General features: G+C 41.9%; 1 protein-coding gene and 1 long non-coding RNA gene across 2 annotated transcripts in view; one reads left to right on the forward strand and one right to left on the reverse strand.

Annotated features, from left to right (window-relative positions):
- SDAD1 (SDA1 domain containing 1) overlaps positions 1-9,595 on the reverse strand; it is a 30,677-nt gene extending 21,082 nt beyond the window's left edge. Inside the window, exons 1-4 of the mRNA XM_070791603.1 lie at positions 9,369-9,595; positions 5,004-5,108; positions 4,432-4,530; positions 1,659-1,769 (exon numbers count right to left, since the gene is read on the reverse strand). Of these exons, the coding sequence (XP_070647704.1) occupies positions 1,659-1,769; positions 4,432-4,530; positions 5,004-5,108; positions 9,369-9,458 (405 nt within the window). The 5' untranslated portion in view covers positions 9,459-9,595. The remainder of the gene's footprint in view (positions 1-1,658; positions 1,770-4,431; positions 4,531-5,003; positions 5,109-9,368) is intronic.
- A 3,882-nt stretch (positions 9,596-13,477) lies between these two features.
- Positions 13,478-22,679, forward strand: LOC139183652 (uncharacterized). The gene is made up of 4 exons (XR_011567232.1): positions 13,478-13,756; positions 13,947-14,031; positions 18,266-18,394; positions 21,155-22,679. It is a non-coding gene; the product is annotated as an uncharacterized lncRNA (long non-coding RNA).
- Positions 22,680-25,728: the final 3,049 nt, after the last annotated feature.

The raw sequence follows: 25,728 nt of genomic DNA on the forward strand, positions 1-25,728 counted from the left end.
TCAAAGTGCATGCAGGTACTTTGAAACATGCTAAGTGAAAGAAGCCAGTCACAAAAGCGCACATTATATGATTCCATTTATAAGAAACATGCAGGGTAGGCAAATCTATAGAGACCAAAAGCACACTGCTGGTTGCCTAGGGCTGGGATAGATGGGAGGATAGATGGGAGGATGGGAATGGTTGCTAATGGGAATGAGGTTTCTTTTAAGGAGGCTATGATGTTCCAAAATTGACTGTGGTGATGGTTGCAAAACTCTGTGAATGGACTAAACACCAATGAATTGTACACTTTAAATGGATGAACTGTATGTGAATTATATAATTATCTCAATAAAATCGTTATTTTTTTAACGGGCAAGTTACTCCCCTCAGTTCAGTCGCTCAGTCGTGTCAGACTCTTTGCGACCCCATGAATCACAGCACGCCAGGCCTCTCTGTCCATCACCAACTCCCAGAGTTCACCCAAACTCATGTACATCGAGTCAGTGATGCCATCCAGCCATCTCATCCTCTGTCATCCCCTTCTCCTCCTGCCCCCAATCCCTCCCAGCATCAGAGTCTTTTCCAATGAGTCAACTCTTCGCATGAGGTAGCCGAAGTATTGGAGTTTCAGCTTCAGCATCGTCCTTCCAATGAACACCCAGGACTGTCCTCCTTTAGGATGGACTGGTTGGATCTCCTTGCAGTCCAAGGGACTCTCAAGAGTCTTCTCTAACACCACAGTTCAAAAGCATCAATTCTTTGGCGCTCAGCTTTCTTCACAGTCCAACTCTCACATCCGTACATGACCACTGGAAAAACCACAGACTTGACTAGAAGGGCCTTTGTTGGCAAAGTAATGTCTCTGCTTTTGAATGTGCTATTTAGGTTGGTCATAACTTTCCTTCCAAGGAGTAAGTGTCTTTAATTTCATGACTGCAATCACCGTCTGCAGTGATTTTGGAGTCCCCCAAAATAAAGTTACTCCCCTAAACGCATGCAAATATTGGTACCTAAAATATGTTCTACTTTTATTCCACAAGTTAGATCAAGAAGTATAACTGCTAAAATCAAATGAATACAGTCTCTTAACACTCTGAAAAACAATTTAAGTTAATGAATGTAAACTTTAGTTTCTCTTTCTGAAAATTCTTTCACAAACCTTCAGCTTCTGGTCTTACTTATATAAAAAGTCATATAGAGTGACTTTATATAAAGCAAACATAAAGTCACAGTGAAATATAAATAACAAAAAAGGTCAGTTTTAGCTGGTCAGTACCGTGCAGTGGAAAAGGGACTGGGTTCTAGAGCTAGGCTGCCTGGCTTTATGCTCCCGCAGGAGCTGTATGACACTGGGCACGTTATTCTCTCTCTCTGTGCCTCAAATTTTTCATCTGTGAAATAATAATAATAAGCCCTATCTCATAGCACTTTGTGAGTAAAAAAACATGTAAAATGCTCTGAAAATGGTAATTCAGCAAAAAGTAAACAATGAACATTAGCTATTACCTCTATATTGCCCTGTACACAATGCTCAATTGTTTCCTATTAAAATTATTTCTTAGCTGTTTCCAGTGATACAAAGCCTCAAGAATTCAAGAGACTCCAAACTCTGTAAGTTTTATGTCACTGCAAGGAAAACTGACATATGGGGGTAGGGAGTGGTTTTGTTCTTTACCTTTCGGAGAAGCTTATCATGGCAACGTAGAAGTTCAAAGAAGAGTTCCAGCAAACTTGATGGATTGATGAGATTCTTATTTCTCAGCAAGATCAAAGCTTTGCAAAATGTCTTAGGAAGGGAAAAAAAACATACTATAAGACAATGATAAAGATGACAAAATGGAGGAGGAACATCCCCAAACTGCTTAATATCTTCTACTAACTAGGTGTTATTCCAGGCATTGAGACAAGAATCTCTGCCCTTGTGGATCTTATACTGGGGGTGGAGCAGAAGAGGGGACAGACAAGCAAGTAAGCATATAAACAGGTGAATCTCAGGAAGGAAATAAAACAGGGAGGTATAATTACTACATAGTGACTGAGGGAGGGCTCCTTTACACAGGAGGTCAAGGAAGTATCAACATAAAATGCTAGTGATCAGTGAATCCACAGACATAAGAAAGGTGGGTAAAAACGACGTAACACTAAACTGGAATAATCAATCTGAAATTGTGACTTTACAAGGCATTTTTTTTTTTTTGAAGTACCGTTAGCAGTAAGAACAGCCCAATGGCAGTTGCAGCACTCTCACCACCAACTTCCATGAGTACCCTTAACCCCCCGAATTCTGGCCTCTAATACAATTCTCCATTAGATGGAATAAGCGATCCTTGGCGAATGGTTGATTTCAAGTCTTGGGGCAGACAAAACAGTAAGAAAGGATTTGGAACTATTTCTGCCAGAATGCAAGGATGCTTTCAAACACATCATGGGGATTGTTAAAAGAACTGGCCAGGTTGTGACAATTTGAACTTAAATAATAGGTACCTATGATGTCAAAGATAGAGAAATATAAATTTTATTAAATATGTAAATGTTATTTAAAAATGACATAATAAATAATAAACCATGATTTTTTAAAGTAAGTAAATGTTAATATACATGAGTATTTTGTTTTTTCCACTAAAAAACACAGTTGTTTATACCTATATAAGCAGGAAAGAGTGAACAAAAATTTGGGAATGATTCAAAAAGTCCCGGAAAAATAGCAAATAGGCTAGGAAGAAAAAGTCCAAGAGTTGAAAAGGATTGGTGGTTATCACTACAGCTACTTAAAAACAGGATTCACCACTGTGTTCTAATGATTCAGAGGAATGCTAATTATACTGATTCAATCCCTTGTTTCCTAACAATCTCCTAATTATTTTAAAAAACCTACTAATCATCGTAAAACACTACAAAGAAATAACACACACATTTATTTAATAATGCCTGCACATCAATTTGGTTGGATACTGTTAGCACACAAAACAAAGAAAACCTAATTACTTGGAAAGACAGTAAGTCTCTACACTCAAAATCTGTATGGCCCACAGGGACTTGAAAAATCCATGACATGAGTAAAAGTCTTCCATAATGGTTCAAGTCTGAAGCCTCTCAGGCTTTGCTGGGATGGTATTCTTTTTCTTTGGGGCCTAACCAAATTAAGATAATCCTGGAAAAGTATAAAAATAGAATTGCAGAAAGCACAGGAAAATGAAAGAATAAGAAACAAAGTTGAATCTACAGACTTAGCATTTTTATAAGGTTTGGTAAAGGATATGTTTTGTGACCATAATTCTTGTGTAAGTTCTACCAGCTGTAAAGATGTTTGAAAAGTTGATGTATGATTATTTAAATAATGCTTCTGACTGGGTTCCCTAGATAAGAGTGCAATTCATTACAGAGGCTTGTCCAGTGTGTGCTCTTTTCTAGAAGGGAAGGAAAGAAGCAGGAGAAGGCAGAGAAAAGCTGGGCAAGGATGTATCCGTGGCTGGAGACAAGCTGTAGTTTGATCACAGAAAAGCCCTGGAGTTGGATCCACCCTGTGGGAAGGGTTGGGCTTTTGAACCTCCGGGTTAGTCAGATATCACCTATGGGCTGGAAGGGCCACCCCTCAGGGGCTGCTGCTGCTGCTGCTAAGTCACTTCAGTCGTGTCTGACACTGTGCGACCCCATAGACGGCAGCCCACCAGGCTCCCCCGTCCTTGGGATTCTCCAGGCAAGAACACTGGAGTGGGTCGCCATTTCCTTCTCCAATGCATGAAAGTGAAAAGTGAAAGTGAAGTCGCTCAGTCATGTCCGACTCCTAGCGACCCCATGGACTGCAGCCTACCAGGCTTCTCTGTCCATGGGATTTTCCAGGCAAGAGTACTGGAGTCGGGTGCCATTGCCTTCTCCACCTCAGGGGCTAAGGGTCCTATTTAGCTGAAGACAGTGCTCTAAAGGGCAGCTGGGTGCCTTTACACCTGACATTCTCCGCAGGTGGGAGCACTGGCCAGGTAAAAGGGACCCAATGCCAGTCACCCAGGTAAGAGTGTTTAAAAATGCACAGACTTAATGGATAAATGTCTCAATTCAGCTTTATAAAAACTATAAGTTGTAATTAGGGTTCTTCATGCATAGAAGATTTGAATGACTAAGAGGAACCACTTACTCAAAACGGGGAAAAGAACATCCTGGCAGGGTTAGCAGGCTGGCAGAACAGAGAGATCAGAGGGGAATGTAGCAGAAAAGGAGATGAGGTCAGAAACACAGGCAGAAAGCAGATCATGAAAGGATTTACAGGCTGGTTAGTAAGTTTGAGTTGTTTTCTGTGTAGATGAGAAGCACAGAAGAATTTTAATGAACGGGTGACACACTGATCAACGGTTTAGAAAGATGTTTCGATGACAGACGGTTCTCATTTAAATATCCATACATATTACACACACGACAACAGCGCAATTTATCAACCCAAGTACTGGTCCTACCATTCGGAGATCTGGATCCAAGACAGTGTGGTTGTAGGAGAGAAGATCTTTCAGCTCTTGAGGATAGTTACTTAAATGTTCCGGATAACAGTGACTAATCTGTAACAAAGCAAAAGCTCTTCTGAAGTTTTCCTTTCTCTCCTATAATTCATATGCACAGATTAAGGATGTTCTGCAACAGGAGAGTAAAAGGCTATGTTTCATAGAAGTAGATGCTCCAAGTCATCTCTTTCTCTTCTACACACTAGTCTCTCTCTCATATTTCTTCTAGTCTTAGTAAATTATATGACATGATTCAGAATCTGCTTTCATGATGAATGTGAAGAAAACAAATAGTTTGAAAGCTTTTTTTGCTCTGGTTGGTTCTGTGAAAAGTTCTAGTGAAATCCTCCAACTTAACGTAGGAGAAAAATAAAATTTGCAAAAAGGGAAAGTAAAAAAAAATTTTTTTTTAATTAGGCTTCCACTTACAAATGGAATGAGATTGGGTATAAGTGGGAAAATATTCTGCAAACTGTGTGTAACAGCTGGTCTGTGATTTACTCCCCACCCCTGAAAAAAAATCTTCTTACCTGAGCCATAAACATCACCAGCTCTGCCAGTTCTTTGCTGGGTTTATTTGGTTGTAATTTGAAAATCTCCACATTGGATTTGTAGTGATTATATTGCTGTAGAAACTGTAAAAAAAATAAAATTTAAACTGGTCACCTTCTATTACAAGACTTTCTCAGTACAGAATAAGTTACTTAGAAATCGTTGATAGTGGCATTGAGAAAAAGATGTAGTAGAGGTATGTAAAAACACTGTTTTCCTTTATCACTATTCTTCAAAACAAGTTTTGAAAAATCTGTGCACATCAAAGGTAATTTAAAGGCCCTTTCCCTTACCATTAGAAATCTAGGTGTAAAGGTATGAAGAACAGTGAAACAAGAGTCAAAGACTCGGATCTGGCTCTATACTGCCATTTACTATCTAAACGATCCTCTACTCTATTGTCTATGATATGGAGCCCCGAAACTTGCAAAAATATATGAATCAGAAAATGGGCAATAAAATGTACAATTATACCTCAAGTACACAAAGCTCTCCAGTCAAAATTTCCTTCTTCCTTTAAAAAATAATTATGATTTTACCCTGGAGTTCTAGATGTGTTAACAGGCAAAAGCAATAGACACGCAGAAATAATACTGATAATAGTTCTCCTTTATTCAGTGCTTGCTATGTGCCAAACTCATGTACATTACTTCATTTAATTATGTTTAATCCTAATAACAAACCAATAATCTAATGCTGGAACTCCCGAACTGTCAGTTCTATGCCCTACACCCGCTTTTCATGCCTAGGTCAAGGCTTCAAACCATGTGTGTTTCTGTGAGATAGAGAAGGGGCGAGAATGGAGAAGAGGGGGAAGGGAAGTGGAGGGGAGAGAGAGGGACACCTAGAAACAGAATGAATATTTCTTTATATTACCACTCCTGACTGGTTCAGTGAACTCCAAATTCACGTATCCAATTGCCAGCTGAGCTGTCTAACAGACATCTTAAACTTAGCTTGGCCAAAAAACATGACCCCTGATTTCCCTCCAAAACTGCTCGGCCTCCAGTTTTCTCCAAGAGTAGGAATCAAAGAGGGAGGCCTGCAGTCCCTACGTGCTTCAGTTAAGACCCTACTTCTCTTGACTCCACAATACCACTGACAAGTGAAGAGAGGGCCCCATTACTCAGAGTGCTCCTGGCAAGATCCTTATCCCACTTCTTCCCCTAGATGACTAGAAAATAATTTAATTAAAAAGGTATTTTTATCTGTATAGCTCACTACCATAGTTCCAGTACCTAGTACACAATAGGTACTAAATAGTATTTGTCAAATACCCAGACACAGAAATAAAAACACCTGAATCACTCTTCCTTCCTTTTTCCTTATCCCCCATGTACACTCCACCTGGAAGTTCTACTAGCTCCATTTCTCCATTTCCATGAGACCTAGTCTCAATCTGTTCACTTCTCTCCACTTCTGTTGATAATTCCAGTGGTACCACCAACCCTCACCTAGGCCATTCTGACAGCTATTACATTAGTTACCCTGCTTGCAATCTTTCTGCTCCACAACCTATAACCTCCAGAGTAAATTTTTAATAATATAAATCAGATCATGTCACACCTCTGCTTAACACTCTTCAATGGCTCCCTAACACACCAAGAGTAAACTCTTAACTCTTTACCCCCAAATGACCCAATCTCTGTCTGCCTGCATTTCCCAGGTCATATTACACTACCCTTATTTGTGCTCACTACATGTTAGCCACACTGGCCGCCTCTCTACCTTTTCTCCACTGAGAGCTTCTACACTTCCTATTCTCCCTATCTAGAATGCTCTTGATCTGCCTCAATATCATAGGAGAAAAGCCTTCCCTGTTTACGGCAGCCAAATCAACAGCCTTCAATCCTAACATATTCATATCCAGTTTTACTTTCTTCATAACTCTTACCACTCTATGTCTTCCATCATCAGAATATAAATCCAAGAGAAGAAGGCTCTCATATCTTTATCATTGCATCCTGAGTGCTTGGTGGTGACTGAGTTGGTAAGTCGTGTCTGACTTTTTGCAACCCCATGGCTTGCAGTGTGCCAGGCTCCTGGAAATTAGAATTTTCCAGGCAAGAATACTGAAGTGGGTTGCCATTTCCTTTTCCAGGGGATATTCCCAACCCAGGGATCAAACCTGTGTCTCCTGCATCTCCTGCTTGGCAGGTGGATTCTTTACCACTGAGCCACCTGGGAAGCCCAGTACCCTGAGTGCTTAGAACTATAAATACTAACACACAGGAGACACAGTACGTGTGAATTTGTATAAGAATTTCTTAAGGGAATGGATGGATAATCCTCTGAGGTAGGGATTATCTCTTTGCACATTAAAATACACATAGGCTCAGGTGGTTAAATCTCTGATTATACAATTGGTCAATAGTAGGCCCAGAGTCGGAGAAGGCAATGGCAACCCACTCCAGTACTCTTGCCTGGAAAATCCCATGGATGGAGGAGCATGGTAGGCTGCAGTCCATAGGGTTGCTAAGAGTCGGACACGACTGAGCGACTTCACTTTCACTTTTCTCATTCATGCATTGGAGAAGGAAATGGCAACCCACTCCAGTGTTCTTGCCTGGAGAATCCCAAGGACGGGGGAGCCTGGTGGGCTGCTGTCTCTGGGGTCCACAGAGTCAGACACGACTGAAGCAACTTAGCAGCAGCAGGCCCAGAGTACAAAGTTAGTGCTGAAACCAGTGCTTTTAAATACAGCATTGTATAGACTCTCAACTATGCTTTGTCTGATGGTTTATGCTGGGCTGTGCTTAGTCGCTCAGTCATGTCCGATTCTTTGCAACCCTATGTACTGTAACCCGCCAGGCTCTTCCCACATGGGGATTTTCCAGGCAAGAATACTGAGTGGGTTGCCACGCCCTCTTCCAGGGGATCTTCCCAACACAGGGATCCAACCCAGGTCTACCGCATTATAGGTGGATTCTTTACAGTCTGAACCAGCAGGGAAGCCCCAAAATACTGGAGTGGGTAGCCTATCCCTTCTCCAGGGAAACTTCCCCACCCAGAAATCAAGTAAGGATCTCTTGCATTGCAGGCAGATTCTTTACCAGCTGAGCTACTGTGGAAGCCCCTAAGGTTTACACTGCTTTACACACCTCAAATCCTCACCTACATTACTTAACTTGTTGTATTTGTTCCTAACTCTTTATTTCCACTTCCTTGAATCTTTCAAAAGGCTCTCTCTGCTGGTGATCTAAACCACTGAGACCGCTATATGTGCTGCAGTCCACGGCATCACAAAGTTGGATTCGACTTAACTACTGAACAACAACAGTTCACATAAATACTTCCATGTGAAAACCTGGAGGAGGACGGGAAATGAGAAGGGCAATCAAAAGATGAATAATTATGTTAGCCATTTGCACAAATAATTGTAGCAGATACCTGTTTAATGCCTGTCCGATAAATGGGTGTCTGAAGAAAGCACTTTCCAAATTAATACCAAAACCATCACTTTCATTTTGTCATTTCTCAGCGCGTAATGTTCACAGTTTGTATGAGGTCAGTATACAAAGCCCCTCACAGTCTGGATCTAATTCCTAATTTTCAACTTTGTCTTTTCCTGACTTCAATTCTGACATCCAGGTCATGCCAGCTTCTGATGAGACTGAATCTGGTTTTAAATATATATACCAAGCTAGAAAAGACCCTGATGCTGGGAAAGACTGAAAGCAGGAGGAGAAGGGGACAACAGTATGAGATGGTTGGATGGCATCACCGACTCAATGGACATGAGTTTGAGCAAGCTCCGGGAGATGGTGAAGGAAAGGGAAGCCTGGCATGTTGGAGTACATGGGTTCGCAAAGACTGGACACGGCTGAACGACTGAACACCACCACCACCACTAAGCAAGCTACTTGAGAATCCGCCCCCTTCCCAACACAGTCCCTGGCATAGAACGCCGGCTCCCGTAAACAGACTTAGATAGAAAGTATTCTAACAAAAGTTTCATCAAGTGTTAATGACATTCAATTTAGGGGTTTCAGAAAACAAAAGGCTTGAGAAAGTTGTCTGGAAGTCGGAGGTTAAGGGGCGGAACATTTGTCTCTCCACCTCAATAAGGTCCGGAGATAAAGCAAAATGAGGTCTTTTAAAAGGTGTTTCTGTGGCAGCGGGGTCTACGAAGCAAGCAGAAAATGCAAACAGGCAGCAGATTTCAAGAGGTGGGAAAAGAACCCTGAGTCATGTCTCTCCCTTAACCTCTTTTCTCCTCGCGGGGAACCCCTGAACTTAAAAGAGACGAACACGCGGCGAGCCAGAATCCCAGCTACATACTACGCCTCGCTATAGCCAGGATATCAACCCGGGTTTCCAGCGTCAACGCGCCGCATTCCTACCTCCTCCACATAAGCCGGCGGGTCCCGCTTGATCAGATTCTGTAACTGCGGAAGGTTGCTGGGCAGCTTGTTATTGTTTCTGCTAGACATGTTGGCTGCTGACTGGCTCCGCGACGAGCAGTTTCAAGAAAACCCACAACGCTGGCAACTTCCAACCGTCTCGGGCGGTTCGGAGTCGTGCTTCCGTGTATGACCGGAAACAGCACATGGGTAGCTCTGCGAGCAGCGCCATCTTGGTTCTTACAGCGAGCTTAACTACGGGAACCTCAAAGTGTCAAACTTACTCTCGCGGTTTACTGATTTCCCCGCCCCTCATCCCCCCCCCGCCCCCCCGCCCCCGCCTCGGCCAACCCTGCTACTACCTAGCGTTGCTGAAATAATCTGAAATGCAAAAACTCCCCCCACCACACACACAATAGTTTATTTCACTATCCCGACACTCTCATGAAACAGACAAATGAAAATTGTTACCAAAACAAACAAACAAACCCTCACAGCCTAAAGTTTTAAAGAAGGCTAAGCGCCGAAGAATTGATGTTCTTCAACAAAGCTGTTGGAGAAGACTGTTGAGAGTCCCTTGGACTGAAAGGAGATCAAACCAGTCCATCCTAAAGGAAATCAGCCCTGAATATTCATTGGAAGGACTGATGCTGAAGCTGAAACTCCAAAACTTTGGCCACCTGATGCGAAGTGAGTCATTGAAAAAGACCCTGATGCTGGGAAAGATTGAAGGCAGGAGAAGAAGGGGATGACAGAGGATGGAGATGGTTGGATGGCATCACCCACTCGATGGACATGAGTTTGAGTAAACTCTGGGAATTGGTGATGGATAGGGAAGCCTGCGGAGAAGGCAATGGCACCCCACTCCAGTACTCTTGCCTGGAAAATCCCATGGATGGAGGAACCTGGTAGGCTTCAGTCCATGGGGTCGCTGAGGGTCGGACACGACTGAGCGACTTCACTTTCACTTTTCACTTTCATGCATTGGAGAAGGAAATGGCAACCCACTCCAGTGTTCTTGCCTGGAGAATCCCAGGGACGGAGGAGCCTGGTGGGCTGCCGTCTATGGGGTTGCACGGAGTCGGACACGACTGAAGCGACTTAGCAGCAGCAGGGAAGCCTGGCGTGCAGAAGTCCATGGGGTCGCAAAGAGTCGGGCAAGACTGAACGACTGAACTGAACTGAACTGAAAGTTAGAAGCGAAGTGTCGATGGGGCGTAGATGGGTGGATGCGAGCTAAGTCGCTTCAGTCGTGTTCGACTCTGCGACCCTATGGACCGTAGCCCGTCAGGCTCCTCTGTCCATGGGATTTTCCAGGCAAGAATACTGGAATGGGTTGCCATTTCCTTCTCCAGGGCTCTTTTCTACCCAGGGCTTTTCTCTACCCAGGGATCTAACCCGCATTAATTGCATCTCGTGCATTGGCAGGCAGATTCTTTACCACTGGAGCCCCCTGGGAAGCCCCTGGGCAGTAGATAGCACTATCCTATTTTAGAGAGGGTGAAAAAGATCAATGAGGGGCATCAATTAGTTTTTCTGTATAATTTAAAATACCCGTTCTTGTGTTGTTTTTAATTGTTTCAACCCAAGTGGCACAGTGGTAAAGAATTTGCCTGCCAATGCAGGAGACACAGGAGATGCAGGTTGGATCCCTGGGTTGAGAAGATCCCCTGGAGAAGGAAATGGCAACCCTCCAGTATTCTTGCCTAGAGAATCCCATGGACAGAGGCCTGGAGGGCCACAGTACACAGGGCCGCAGAGTCTGACAGGGCTGAAGGGACTTAACAAGCACTCAACATGACTCAGGAAAAGAGTGGATAAAATATAGTCATGTTGATGGATTTAAAATGAATTTGTATTTAAAACACCACTCTTGTTATAACCTTTGTAAGTACTGTTCTCCAAGAGTTTTAAATTCAGATTCTGTTCATTCAAAGAGAGTACATTTCCACAATTTCAAAGTGTACAGAAATAAATATGTGGAGAATAAATTAATCCCGCACCCTGTTCCAAGCACTTCACTTGTATTGAATCCCGAGAAGAACCCTCTAAAATAGGTGCTAAAATTACCCGTACTTTGCAGATGAAGAAACAGGCTTGGACAAGTTGACTGCCTAAGTTCATAGCAGGTGAGGAAGCTGGGATTTTAGTCCAGGCAGTCGTGATCATAACTAGATGAGAAAGAAAAATGTAGCCTGATACTTGTCAGCTGATTAGCTAGTCTGGCATCAAAATTTGGACAGTAGTATTCCCCTGCTTAATATAAGCAGTTTCACAGAACACCAGCTTCAGTCCAGGTCATCTGTGGCCATGTCTGAATGAGCCAAAAAACAAGACAACTCTGTAATCACATCTAGGCACAAGCAAGTTCAAGAACTCTGTGCAAACCACTTGCAGTTTTTCAGCTACACTTGGAGGACTATCCTACCTATCATTGAACCAGGTACTTGTGAAATTATTAAGAAGTAAATGTAAACAATAATTTTTTTTAAAGCCCTTTCACAGATTTAAATTAAAAACATTGTATTTGGTTGGTTGGATTAGCGAGGGGAAAAAAGCATTCTCAAAACAAAATATATTGAAATAATTTAATTCCTATCAAAATTAAAAGCTTATGTACTATGAATATTTAAGTCACAAAAATGTGACTTATGAGTTAAACACTTAGGCCATGTCATCAGCTTCTATTCATATTCTACATCAGGCACTAGGGTGAGTGTTTGTCTGTTTTTGTTTTGTTTTTGGACATGCCTCTTGGCTTTCAGAATTTTAGTTTCCCAAACAGGGATCAAACCCAGGCCAGTGGTGAAAGAGTCCTAACCACTGGGCCACAGGGAATTCCCTAGGGTAAGTGTTTTGAATACAAAAATAAGTGTTTTGAATACAAAAATAAATAAATTTCACCCTCAGGATATTCAGAGACTAATGAGAGAAAAATGGAAAATACATTCTTATAATGAATGACAGAGCAATGGAAGCAATAGAGAAGACAATCTAGCCCAGAAGAATTAGCATGTTTCACTGGATCATGGAAAAAGGAAGAGAGTTCCAGAAAAACATCTATTTCTGCTTTCTTGACTATGCCAAAGCCTTTGACTGTGTGGATCACAATAAACTGTGGAAAATTCTGAAAGAGATGGGAATACCAGACCACCTGACCTGCCTCTTGAGAAACCTATATGCAGTTCAGGAAGCAACAGTTAGAACTGGACATGGAACAACAGACTGGTTCCAAATAGGAAATGGAGTATGTCAAGGCTGTCTATTGTCACCCTGCTTAATTAACTTACATGCAGAGTACATCATGAGAAACGCTGGGCTGGAAAAAGCACAAGCTGGAATCAAGATTGCCGGGAAAAATATCACTAACCTCAGATATGCAGATGACACCACCCTTATGGCAGAAAGTGAAGAGGAACTAAAAAGCTCTTGATGAAAGTGAAAGTGGAGAGTGAAAAAGTTGGTTTAAAGCTCAACATTCAGAAAACGAAGATCATGGCATCTGGTCCCATCACTTCATGGGAAATAGATGGGAAACAGTGGAAACAGTGTCAGACTTTATTTTTTTGGGCTCCAAAATCACTGCAGATGGTGACTGCAGCCATGAAATTAAAAGACACTTACTCCTTGGAAGGAAAATTATGACCAACCTAGATAGCATATTGAAAAGCAGAGACATTACTTTGCCAACAAAGGTCCGTCTAGTCAAGGCTATCGTTTTTCCTGTGGTCATGTATGGATGTGAGAGTTGGATGTGAAGAAAGCTGAGCACCGAAGAAGTGATGCTTTTGAACTGTGGTGTTGGAGAAGACTCTTGAGAGTCCCTTGGACTGCAAGGAGATTCAACCAGTGCATTCTGAAGGAGATCAGCCCTGGGATTTCTTCGGAAGGAATGATGCTAAAGCTGAAGCTCCAGTACTTTGGCCACCTCATGAGAAGAGTTAACTCATTGGAAAAGACTCTGATGCTGGGAGGGATTGGGGGTGGGAGGAGAAGGGGACGACAGAGGATAAGATGGCTGGATGGCATCACTGACTCAATGGACTTGAGTTTGGGTGAACTCCGGGAGTTAGTGATGGACAGGGAGGCCTGGCGTGTTGTGATTCATGGGGTCGCAAAGAGTTGGACATGACTGAGCAACTGAACTGGCTGACAGCTGTGAAATTAGTTTCACACTATTTGATTGAAATTTTTGATGATGAGGAGTTGTTTTTTTTTTTTTTTTCAGAGAAGGGAAAGAATGATTTTCTACATAAAGAAAATGACCAGTATAAAGGTGTGACGGCTTGGAAAACTCTGGTGGAATTAAAGGATGACCAGAAGTCTGGATGTGACTCATGGTTGGGAGGAGGTGTGCAGCAGGGAAGGAGCTGAGGAAAATGAGTCAGGTGAGGTTATGCAGTCCTGATGATGAAAGGCTTTACATGCCCATCAGGAGGGCACATGAGTCTGCTCATTTTACCCCAAACACCCTGAAGCTGGACTTTTTGTTGTTATTGTTGTTAGATGAGAAGACTAAGACTGAGAGTGTTTAATTGAATATGTATTTTCTTCTTCTTTTTTTGTCTACACCTTGAGGCATGTGGAATCTCATTACCCAACCAGGGATCTGAACCCACATCCTTTGCCTTGCAAATTGGACTCTTAACCACTGGACTACCAGGTAAGTCTGAATATGTATTTTGAATGGCTAACTAAATATGTATTTTTTAAATGTTAAATACTGGCTGCTTGCAAAGTTGCTTCAGTTGTATCTGACTCTTTTCAACCCTATGGACTGTAGCCTGCCAGACTCCACTGTCCATGGGATCCTTTAGGCAAGAATCTTGAAGTGGGTTGCTATGCCCTTCTCCAGGGGATCTTCCTGGTCCAGGGATCAAACCCAGGTCTCCTGTGTCTCCTGCATTGCAGGCAGATTCTTTACTGCTGAGCCACCAGGAAAGCCCCAGATAATAGCTTAAACACAAGTAATTTAAGTGTAATACAGTGTACATATGTTTAGTATATATTAGCCAGATCAACACTGAAAAAACTCCATATTCACTTCTGAACTTAATCTTGAATTGGCAAAGGAATGTTCCATTTTTTATGATCCCCAAATGATTTTTAACCTAAAGTGAATTATTCTAGAAGAGAAAATCTTTATATCTTTGTAAAAAGAGACTATTATAAAATGGATCATAATATGTGGATTCAACCGGCTTTAAAAATGTCTTATTTGAAGGAGACTAGACTCAGTTCAGTTCAGTTGCTCAGTCGTGTCCAACTCTTTGTGACTGCATGGACTGCAACACACCAGGCTTCCCTGTCCATCACCAACTCCCAGAGTTTATTCAAACCCATGTCCACTGAGTCGGTGATGCCACCCAACCATCTCATCCTCTGTCGTCCCCTTCTCCTCTTGCCTTCAATCTTTACCAGCATCAGGGTCTCTTCAAATAAGTCAGTTCTTCACATTAGGTGGCCAAAGTATTGGAATTTCAGCTTCGACATCAGTCCTTCCAGTGAATATTCAGGACTGATTTCCTTTAGGATGGACTGGTTGGATCTCCTTGCAGTCCAAGGGACTCTCAAGAGTCTTCTCCAACACCACAGTTCAAAAGCATCAGTTCTTTGGTGCTCAGCTTTCTTTATGGTCCAACTCTCACACCCATACATGACTACTGGAAAAACCATAGCTTTGACTAGATGGACCTTTGTTGGCCAAGTAATGTCTCTGCTTTGTAATATGCTGTCTAGGTTGGTCATAACTTTCCTTCCAAGGAGCAAGCGTCTTTTAATTTCATGGCTGCAATCACCATCTTCAGTGATTTTGGAGCCCCCTAAAACAAAGTCTCTCACTGTTTCCACTGTTTCCCCATCTATTTGCCATGAAGTGATGGGACCAGATGCCATGATCTTCGTTTTCTGAATGTTGAGTTTTAAGCCAACTTTTCACTCTTCTTTCACTTTCATCAAGAGGCTCTTCAATTCCTCTTTACTTTCTGCCATAAGGGTGGTATTATCTGCATATCTGAGGTTATTGATATTTCTCCTGGCATTCTTGATTCCAGCTTGTGCTTCTTCCAGCCCAGCATTTCTCATGATGTACTCTGCATCTAAGTTAAATAAGCAGGGTGACAATATATAGCCTTGATGTACTCGTTTCCTGATTTGGGACTAGAGGGACTAGACTAGAGGGCTATTTTAAATTTTTTTCCAAAAGAAACACACTTTTGACTTATATCTCTTTTTGGGGTGCCTTTTTGGCGATAGTCCAGACAGCAGTTTGAGCACCATTCTTGAGCCATTAAATCTCTATTACAAGGACATTAATAGGAAGGAGGGAGGTGGGAGAGGGCAAAATGGTCACCTCCCAGCTGAATTAGTCCTACTTAGGAAAGTTCCAAACAGTATAATGCTTTTTTAAAAAATCTGTCACACAGTTTGTCTTGATTGCTTTGCTCAGGTTTTCTCTAGTTGCCGAGAGCAGGGGCTGCTCATTGTTGCAGTGCATGGGCTTCTCAATGAGGTGGCTTCTCTTGTTGAGGATCACAGACTCTAGGACGTGCGGACTTCAGTTGTTGCAGCTACTGGGCTCGAGAGCACAGACTCAATAGATGTGGCACGCACGCTTAGTTCCTCCACGGCATGTGGAATCTTCCCAGACCAGGGATTGAACCTGTGCCCCTTGCATTGGCAGGCGGATTCTTTACCACTACTGCCACCTGGGAAGTCCTGTATCCTTTCAAATCAAAACCCTATGCATCCTTCAAGACTTCTCTCAAATACGTCGTCCATCCTCATGAAGCCTTTCTTCAGTCATCAAAATAAACATGACCTTCCTTTAGTTACAGCCTCATTGTATAAGAAACAGGCTACAAAGTATACAATGTGGTAAGTTTTGATATATGTTTACACCCATGAACCCATCATTACAATCAGGATAATGAGGATATTCATTATCCAAGTTTTCTTTTGCTGCACCATCCCAGACAAGCACTCATCCGCTTTCTGTCACCATAAATAAGTTTGCACTTGCAGAAATTTTATACAAACGGAATCATACAGTATCTGTTCTTTTGTGTCAGACTTCCTTTCACTTTTAAGTATTTAAAAATGTGTCCATGTTGTGTATATGAATAGTTCACCCCTTTTATTTTTAGGTAGCCTTCCATGGTATGGATATACTGTAATTTGTTTATCTGTAATTTGTTTATTGAATATTTGGGTTGTGTCCAGTTTGGCGTTATCAATATTTGTGTTCAGCTGTTTATATAGATATGTGTTTTCTTTTCTCTTGGTGAGTGCCTGAGAATGGAATGCTAGACCATGACAGGTTTGTATTTAACTTAAATACCAGTTAGTCTTTTGTTTCCACCATTCCACCAAAACTGTTTTTATTAAGGTCACTGATCACTTTCATGTTGCCAAGTCCAAAGGTCAGTTTTCGTCCATTGTCTTACCCGCAGCACTGGGTGTACAGTTGGTCTCGCCCTCCTTCTGGAAACATATTTGGTAATTAATTGTCCTTTACACGGTCTCTCTGCTTCTTCCCTTGCCTCACTATCATGTATTGGTATTGGTATCATGTATCTTGTGTTGGTGACCAGAGGGATCCTTAAATAGATTCAGTTACTCTTCTAGCTCCCCTTCTCTCTCAGATTTAAAGTTAAAGCAAGTCCTTCAAGAACACAGAAGATGGTGTATAACCTGACCCCACCTTACCTTTCTGGGCTCCCCTCCCCATCATGCTCCTCTTTGTCTACTCTGCCCTGGCCTTGTCTGCCTTCATGGTGTCCAGCCTCAGGGCTTCACGTTTCTTGTTTGCCCTCTCGTAAGCACCACACGTCTGGCTCCCTTATTTTCCTCAGTTCTCTGCTCAAGTGACATCTTTTTAGGGAGGCTTTCCCTGACCTCCCATCCTGCCTCCCCTCCCCACACTCCTTTCTCCTGCTTTATTTTCCTCTTTTACCCTTAAAAGCCTCTGGCATAATATGTATTCGCTAGCTTAATTGTTTGTTTTTTTTTTTGGCTTTCTGCATAGATGAGTTTAATAAGGACCCTGTCTTGTTCACTGCTCTGTCCTCCACACTCGGAGCCATGCATGGGCCATAGTAGGTAATCAGCTAATATTTGTTGAAGGAATGAATAAATCATTTCTAGTCTTCCAGTGCAATGGTACCCCACTCCAGTACTCTTGCCTGGAAAATCCCATGGACGGAGGAGCCTGGTAGGCTACAGTCCATGGGGTTGCCAGAGTCGGACATGACTGAGCGACGTCACTTTCACTTTTCACTTTCATGCGTTGGAGAAGGAAATGGCAACCCACTCCAATGTTCTTGCCTGGAGAATCCCAGGGACGGAGAAGCCTGGTGGGCTGCCGTCTATGGGGTCACCTAGAGTCGGACACGATTGAAGTGACTTAGCAGCAGTCTTCCAGTTCTTTGTTTGTGTGATTTATTAACGTAAGAACTGAGCAAAGTTTTCCTCAAAATCAGTGAGTGACTAACATGCAAATTCTACTTATTGTTTCTCTCATTAAAAACCAGTGATGGTGACTATGTTCAGAAAAGCCAGGTAGGTGCCTGTCAGTCCTTTTCTAATTAAAATATTTTTAATTGTTAGATTGGCCACTGGAGGGAGCTCTTGCATTTCTTTTTAACAATAAAAGTATACTATTTGACTAAATACATAACTGGCAACCCACTCCAGTACTCTTGCCTGGAGAATCCTATGGATGGAGGAACCTGGTAGCTTACAGTCCATGGGGTCGCAAAGAGTCGGACACAACTGGGCAATTTCACTTTCACTTTATACACAATAGGAAACTGGTATTGGAAGAAATTTTATTTTTCATATTTTCATCAGTTCTTTTAATTTTTTATTGATTTTCCTTTTCCCTCCTCTCTTTCCAGATTTGTTGTTGCTGTTGTTCAGTCGCTAGGTCGTGTTTGACTTTTTGTGACCCCATGGACTGCAGCATGCCAGGCGCTTCTGTTTCCCACTGTCTCCCAGAGTTTGCTCAAATTCTTTCCAGCTTTATTGTGAGTTTTATCCACAATCCCATCTATCCTCTCCTCTTTGTTGGGTTGGCCTTCAGGCGTATCTATCAATCCCAGGCTCAACATGGACTAGTTCCACCATCTTTCTTGAATTTTTTTGTCTTAAACCACAGTAGCCAAGTTCAGAAAGTCAAAGTATTTCTCAGAAACCAGCTAATGGTTTTTATGTTCTATGTGGTTAAACCTAAAACCTCAAAGCAAGGTAACATTTCAGCTTTCTTGGAGTGAATGATTTTGCATATAGAGAAGAGAGTAACCAGTTCCTTTGCAGATAGACCACTGCATATTGTATCATCTTTTAATGTGGTCCAGTGGTTAAGATTCTGCACTTCCACTGAAGGGGACCCAAGTTCCATTATTGGTCAGTGAGCTAAGATCTTACATGCCACACGGTCAAAAATAAATGTATAAAAATGTAATACTAAAAATAGCAAATAAATAACAAATAAACTAATCTCATTATGGGTAACTGAAACAAAGATTTGTTTTTATGCTTTTGCCAGATTTCTTGAGTGTGCCAGCTAAACCTGATGTTATTCACTGCCTAATTCTGTAAAAATCTACTGTTACTGCTGGATTAATTTAGTCTGTGTAAGACTGTTTATCTGACTGAATTTGGATGATCCAGATTTTCACAGTTATTGGACTCCATTAGGAAATTTTTCCTTTTGGGTCTCCAAATCTCCTATTACCACTACATAATTTTTTCATTTTATGGGAAATAGGGTAGGCTGTGGATAGTATTTTTAAAGTGCTTAAGCAAGGTATAAGATTTTGGGGTCCTTTTTCAGAAGATGAGTTATAGTAAGGAGAGAAAACATGTGATATATATAAATTCCCTATTTCTTTCTTTGCTTATAAATTACGCTTGCTTGCTTTTTAAAAACTTTCCATAAATTTTTAGGGAGAAAAATGTTCCTCTATGACCCAAATGATATAACCGTTGTGGAGAGATGTCCTTGAGCATCCACAACATCAAGGATTCTATTTTTTTGGGTGGAAATAAATGAAATTGATGAGAACACTTTTCACTACTCCCCTGGAATGTTCTCCTGATTATATCCTCATAGACTCAGTCCCTCTTTTGTCTGTCCCCAACCTGGGGGACCCACAGGGATAACCATACAATTGGAAAATTCCACTTTAAAGTTGAAAGATGGAGTAATGTGAGAACTACCTGGACATTACTTGGCATCAGACTTGCTGGAGAAGAAAGAATGAAACTTTTTGAAGTCTTCCAATTTCCAGCTCATGTTATCAAAATTATCTAAGATTAGAGAAATGGGCTTCTCATATTTCAGCAGTCCTAAACTATTTCCGCAGTTTATCTTAAAATACAACTAAATTTTTTAAAGCAGTACAGGGGGCATCAATGTAAAAGGTGACCAGTTTAAGGTGTCCATTAAGCAAAAACTGTGGTGTACCAGGCAGAAAGCTAAAAAGGGATAGTGTTTGGTGTGTGTTAGTCACTCAGTCATGTCTGACTCTTTGGGACCCCATGGACCGTATGGACTGTAGCTTTCCAGGTTCCTTTGTCCATGGAATTCTCCAGGCAAGACTACTGGAGTGGGTTGCCATTTCCTTCTTCAGGGGATCTTCCTGACCCAGAACTCGAACCTGGCTCTCCTGCATTGTAAGCAGATTCTTTACTGTCTGAGCCACCAGGGAAGTCCTGGTGTTTGGGGAGCCCTTAGAGAAATCTTAGAGATTATAATCTCTTGTGCTTTGGCAGTTAAAGAAGCAGCCATGAGACTTAGCTCCACGGTCCATGAGTGGCAGGACCAGAAATTTCTTCTAGTCTCTTGATTTTGAGGCTCTTGGTTGTTCTTCCATCTGAAAGTTTTCTCTCAGTGTCAAAAGTCTGTGTTGGGGGATATAGGAGATACTCATAAAGATAATAGCAGCTAATACTTATTGATTCAAATTTTAAAAAGTGTATGTAACTTGCATCATTTGGGTTCTCTGGCAGGCACTGAGACAGAATCAGATATGCAAGAGGTGTATTGTTGGTGACCTTTGTAAGAATAAAAGTGGGAGGAAGCAGAATTGGGCAGAGACTGTCTCAGACTGGGATGCAGACCTGCCAAAGTTTTAGTCAATCCAGTGGGGAGCTCCTGATGAAAGCTGCCCATCTGGTGGAAATGATAGGGTTCTAGTATTTCTTCTATACTCAGTCATCGGCTGGAGGGTACCCAGTGAGAGCATGGCCTCAGCTCAAAATCTGGGGTAAGTCCACGGTTCTGCAGCTGGAGGTGGTCAGTTAACCACCCTTACTGGGGCTAAATAGCAAGTTCTTTGTTGTTGTTGGTTCTTTTCCTTGGCTGTACTGCTTAGCATGTGGGATTGTAGTTCTCCAATCAGGGATCAAACCTGTGCCCCCTGCATTGGAAGCATGGAGTCTTAACCCTTGGGCCACCAGGGAAGTCCTACAAGTTCTCTGTTGAAGGGTAACCCAAGCAGCACATCTCCAAGGCTGCCATATAACCCAAGTGGCCCCAAAGATCTGTTTTTCTGGAGTTACCTTCAATATCCAAATAAAGTGACCTAAGCCCTGGTTCCCTCAATTATGAAAAGTTTAAAATCTTTCTTAATATTTTTAGAGTCCCAGGCAGGCTGGCATTTAAAACTAAATGTTACACACCAGTGGTTTAAAGCTGACTATCCCACTATAGGAGATTTCTCACTGATACTCCATACCTTTATTATTGCAACCTGCTGTCTTTTTTTTTTTTTTTTTTTAAGATTTTCTTTTTTGAAGTGGACCGTGGTGACTGCAGCCATGAAATTAAAAGACGCTTACTCCTTGGAAGGAAAGTTATGACCAACCTAGATAGCATATTCAAAAGCAGAGACATTACTTTGCCAACAAAGGTTCGTCTAGTCAAGGCTATGGTTTTTCCTGTGGTCATGTATGGATGTGAGAGTTGGACTGTGAACAAGGCTGAGTGCCGAAGAACTGAGGCTTTTGAACTGTGGTGTTGGAGAAGACTCTTGAGAGTCCCTTGGACTGCAAGGAGATCCAACCAGTCCATTCTGAAGGAGATCAGCCCTGGGATTTCTTTGGAAGGAATGATGCTAAAGCTGAAACTCCAATACTTTGGCCACCTCATGAGAAGAGTTGACTCATTGGAAAAGACTCTGATGCTGGGAGGGATTGGGGGCAGGAGGAGAAGGGGACGACAGAGGATGAGATGGCTGGATGGCATCACTGACTCCATGGATGTGAGTCTCAGTGAACTCCGGGAGTTGGTGATGGACAGGGAGGCCTGGTGTGCTGCGATTCATGGGGTCGCATAGAGTCGGACACGACCGAGCGACTGATCTGATCTGATCTGATTTCCTAAAAGTCTTTATTGAATTTGTTACAATATTGCTTCTGCTTTATGTTTGTTTGTTTTTTTTTTGGCTGCAAGGTATGTGGGATAGTGGCTCCCTAACCAAGCACCCCCTGCATTGGAAAGCAAAATCTTAACCACTGGACTGCCAAGGAATTCCCCCTGCTGTTATTTTTACAGCAGGCTTTGACTCCCATCTCCTTTGGCCTCTCTTTTTGCTGTTCTAGGATTCCCAACACCCTCCCTGCCTGTCAGAGGTTAATTTCTGTTTCCTTATTATTTGGGGGAAATTTAGCTGACTTTCACTTTAACTTCCATTCCATAAAAACCCCTAGCTAGTCTTGCCCTAATCAAAAGCCCCATACCAGAGACATCTGCTTTGAGATATGTTCTGACGGTTTTAATATGGTAGAAGTGATTGCTGGCATCTCTCTTTTTAAGTAACATGTTTTTTCCTGTTAATGATTTCCCTTGACATTTCTCCTCTCACATGAATAGATTGTGATACTAGTTCCCTTTTCTGGAGGAAGTTCAGGTTGTCTACTCAGACAGTGAAGGGAAGCTGATGGTAGGTGGTTGGGCCTACTTGGTCCCACACGCTACACAGAAGGCCTCATTCCCTGGAGATAGAAGTACCAGCAAATTTTCCTTTTTGTTGTTGCTTTTTTTTTTTTGTAAAACAAATTCCTTATGAAAACAGTCTGCTTGAAGCAGTAAAGTGAAATAGCATATTTAAAGGATGAGATTTTTTAAATTATATAGCAAATTTTATAGTATTACAAATTTTGTATAGTATTATCTGACACCTTTCCCTCTAATCCTTTACTAGTTTGTCTCAGTTCACAATCTCATTCACAGATCTTGACTTGATTACTCATTTGTGATTCACTTACCTCCCTAAAATACAGGGTCAAACCCCAGCCTGGAAACTTGGTGCAAAACGCCTCAGGTGATCTTTTAGCCGGGTAACTGCCTAGGAGCTCATTAACTCCTTGTAAGGAAGCTTGCCAGAAAAGGCAATGGCAACCCACTCCAGTACTCGCCTGGAAAATCCCATGGACAGGGATGGAGGAGCCTGGTGGGCTGCAGTCCATGGGGTCACGAAGAGTCAGACACGACTGAGTGACTTCACTTTCACTTTTCACTTTCATGCATTGGAGAAGGAAATGGCAACCCACTCCAGTGTTCTTGCCTGGGATTCCCCAGGGACAGTGGAGCCTGGTGGCCTGCCATCTATGGGGTCGCACAGAGTTGGACACGACTGAAGTGACTTAGCAGCAGCAGCAGCAAGGAAGCTTGCTTGTTTTCCCTCTCACCTAATTTCATTCTCTCTATACCAGCAAAAAAAGCCCAAAAAACAAATTGACCATATTATCCCCTGGAGGAGAAAATGGAAACCAACTCCAGTATTCATGTCCCGGAAATCCCAAGGATAGAGGAGCCTGTTAGGCTACAGTACATGGGGTCGCCAGTCAGATATGACTGAGCAACCAAACAATAACAACGTAGAGGACTGTCCCCACATAAGTGGTGACCAACTGTTGCAGAAAGTGACTGACTGAAAGAGGGCACATGTCTGTCCCTCCCCGGTGAGGAAGTCTCATTTTTTCCACAGGAAATCGGGATGTGACACAGGGTGACCTGACAAACGCATTGAGTGAAGCTGACTGTATCAATCGCTGACTTCGGGTTTATAGTACACCTTCAGTTCTTTCTTATTTTTCAGATGAAATATGTTATAAACACTCTCATTACATCTACCCCATAGGATGCACACATCCCACTTTAGAAAGTATTGCAACAGAGAGCCTGGGGAGAGGATGTCATTTCACTAAGGGTAGGTAGTAAGGGAAATGACAGGGTATTAAGTAAGGTGGTGGTCTTCTGTGACTTATGCTTTGAAAGGATCATTCTGGCTGTCATGAATGGTAAAGAATCAAGAGAAAAGTTGAGAAAAAGAAGCAGAAGAGAAAAGAGGACGCTACTGAGGTGGCCTATGAAGGAGACAATGATGGCCCAGACTATGGAATTAAAATACAGATAAAGAAAACTGGTTAGTTGGACTTTTGGTTTCATTTCTCCAACCTGTTTCTTCAGTCCTGGAAACATCTCTCTGCATGCATGAGATGTGAAACACATTCTGTTGTGAAGAAAGTGAGCAGAGGTAAACGGTGGGGGGAGGTTGGGGCTGGCAGTGGGGACTTTCTAGGCATCAAGATCTATGCTGGGTCTGTTTCTCAAACACTCCTGGAGGAGGAACCTGGTGTACAGGGAGGTCAAAAGTGCACTTGAACCATGGTCATACATTTAATAAATGGTGGGCTTCTGATCTTAACCCAGATAGCTCAGAAGCCACAATCTTATCTCTTTTCACAGTAGCCTTTGAGGGCTTTGTCATATCACCATCAGCAGCTGTTAGCTGCCCAAGTATCATACCTGTTTGGTCTATCAAGTGGACCTCAAATATACAAAGCTGATAGTCTCTATCCACTCCCAACTTCTAAAGACTCCACACTGCCCAAGTTTCCTGAACTCTAGAATAACTTATCCTATATCTGGGTCTCTGTAACTTCTTGAGGCTTTATAAAATTTAAACATATATAGTTTTAGGGTATGGAAAAGAGTTGGGACATTTATGGTCCCTTGGATATATGTCTTATTGGAATGGTATTGCCCTTGAGGATTAGGAAATAAATTGCATTGCATATAACTCTTGTAAGTCAGTGTTGTTATAAGGTATGTTGTCAAATTTTCTGTGAAGTTATTTTTAGTCTCCAAAGAGCCCTTTAAAGAGCTTCCATGTATTTATCTCAATTACACCTTGTTTGAGATGAAAGCAAATGAATAAGGATACATGAGAATTACTGTTAAACATGTAATAGTTGAGGCACATATTCATGACATTAAAAAAAAATCAAGACTTTTTTCTGATCAATGGTCCATTTATTGATAGCATTGTCTTTTTAAAAATTTTTAAAAATTAATTCTTATGGAGTATAGCTGCTGATAGCATTGTCTTAACAAAGAAAATATTTCAAAGTACAGAGTATAGATGTCAATACTGCTTTGAATTAATATTTGCTTAGAGCATATATGTATATATATAAATGATAATATATATGTCATAGCTAACTTAGTCAAAACATGTAGTCTTTGGGTATTAGTGATACACTGACCACTTTAGCAGTAAGATGCAAGGGAACTGGGTCAAACACTTAGATTATGGAACATTTAGATTTTTCGGGGGAGTTACATGAAAGGAGCTAAGAGTCCTACGACTAGTTAAGACGCTGTTTGGGATCGCCACTGGGCAGCACTTAAAATCATCTGCAATGTAAGGAGTGACAACATTTGAGAAACTAGACAGGGGTTAAATTCTGGCCTGACATCCTCTCTTATGCAGTGCTTGAAACGTCCTCTTTAAGAGGGTTTCCAAGCCCTGCAGAGGCTCACTGGGCACTATCCATGCCTCCACTAACAGGATTCACTGCTCCCTCTAGCACTTGGTGACTTAATACACTCTTCATGAGAGCTGGTGTGGTGATTGATAATCACAATATTCACAAACTTGGAAACAAGTTAAACTGACAGTGAAATTCACATTTATCTAAAATGGGTTTTCAGAAGGATCTTGGTGACTTTCTTGTCAGATCTTGGAAAACTGAGGCTTGTTAAGAACGGTACTGAAGGAATTTTTATATTCTGTGGGAAAAGGTTAGACACTGGTTGGTCTCCAAAGTGCCTTTCCATTGTTAAGATTCTATGATTCCAGGTATCCTGTATATTTAATTAAAAACAGTTTAGAATATCCACAAATGATTTAAATGTTTCCTTCTTATCCGTTGGAGAGGCCAAGTTAACATCCTGTCACAATAAAACAAAGATGCATCCCCAGAACAAAACATGTTGATCATGTGCAATATTTCTTACTGTGCTGAGAAGCTGCAGTGACCAGGATTAAAGCTGTATAACACACACTCA

The sequence above is a fragment of the Bos indicus genome, chromosome 6, assembly GCF_029378745.1.
Source record: "Bos indicus isolate NIAB-ARS_2022 breed Sahiwal x Tharparkar chromosome 6, NIAB-ARS_B.indTharparkar_mat_pri_1.0, whole genome shotgun sequence".
NCBI classification, from domain to species: domain Eukaryota; kingdom Metazoa; phylum Chordata; class Mammalia; order Artiodactyla; family Bovidae; genus Bos; species Bos indicus.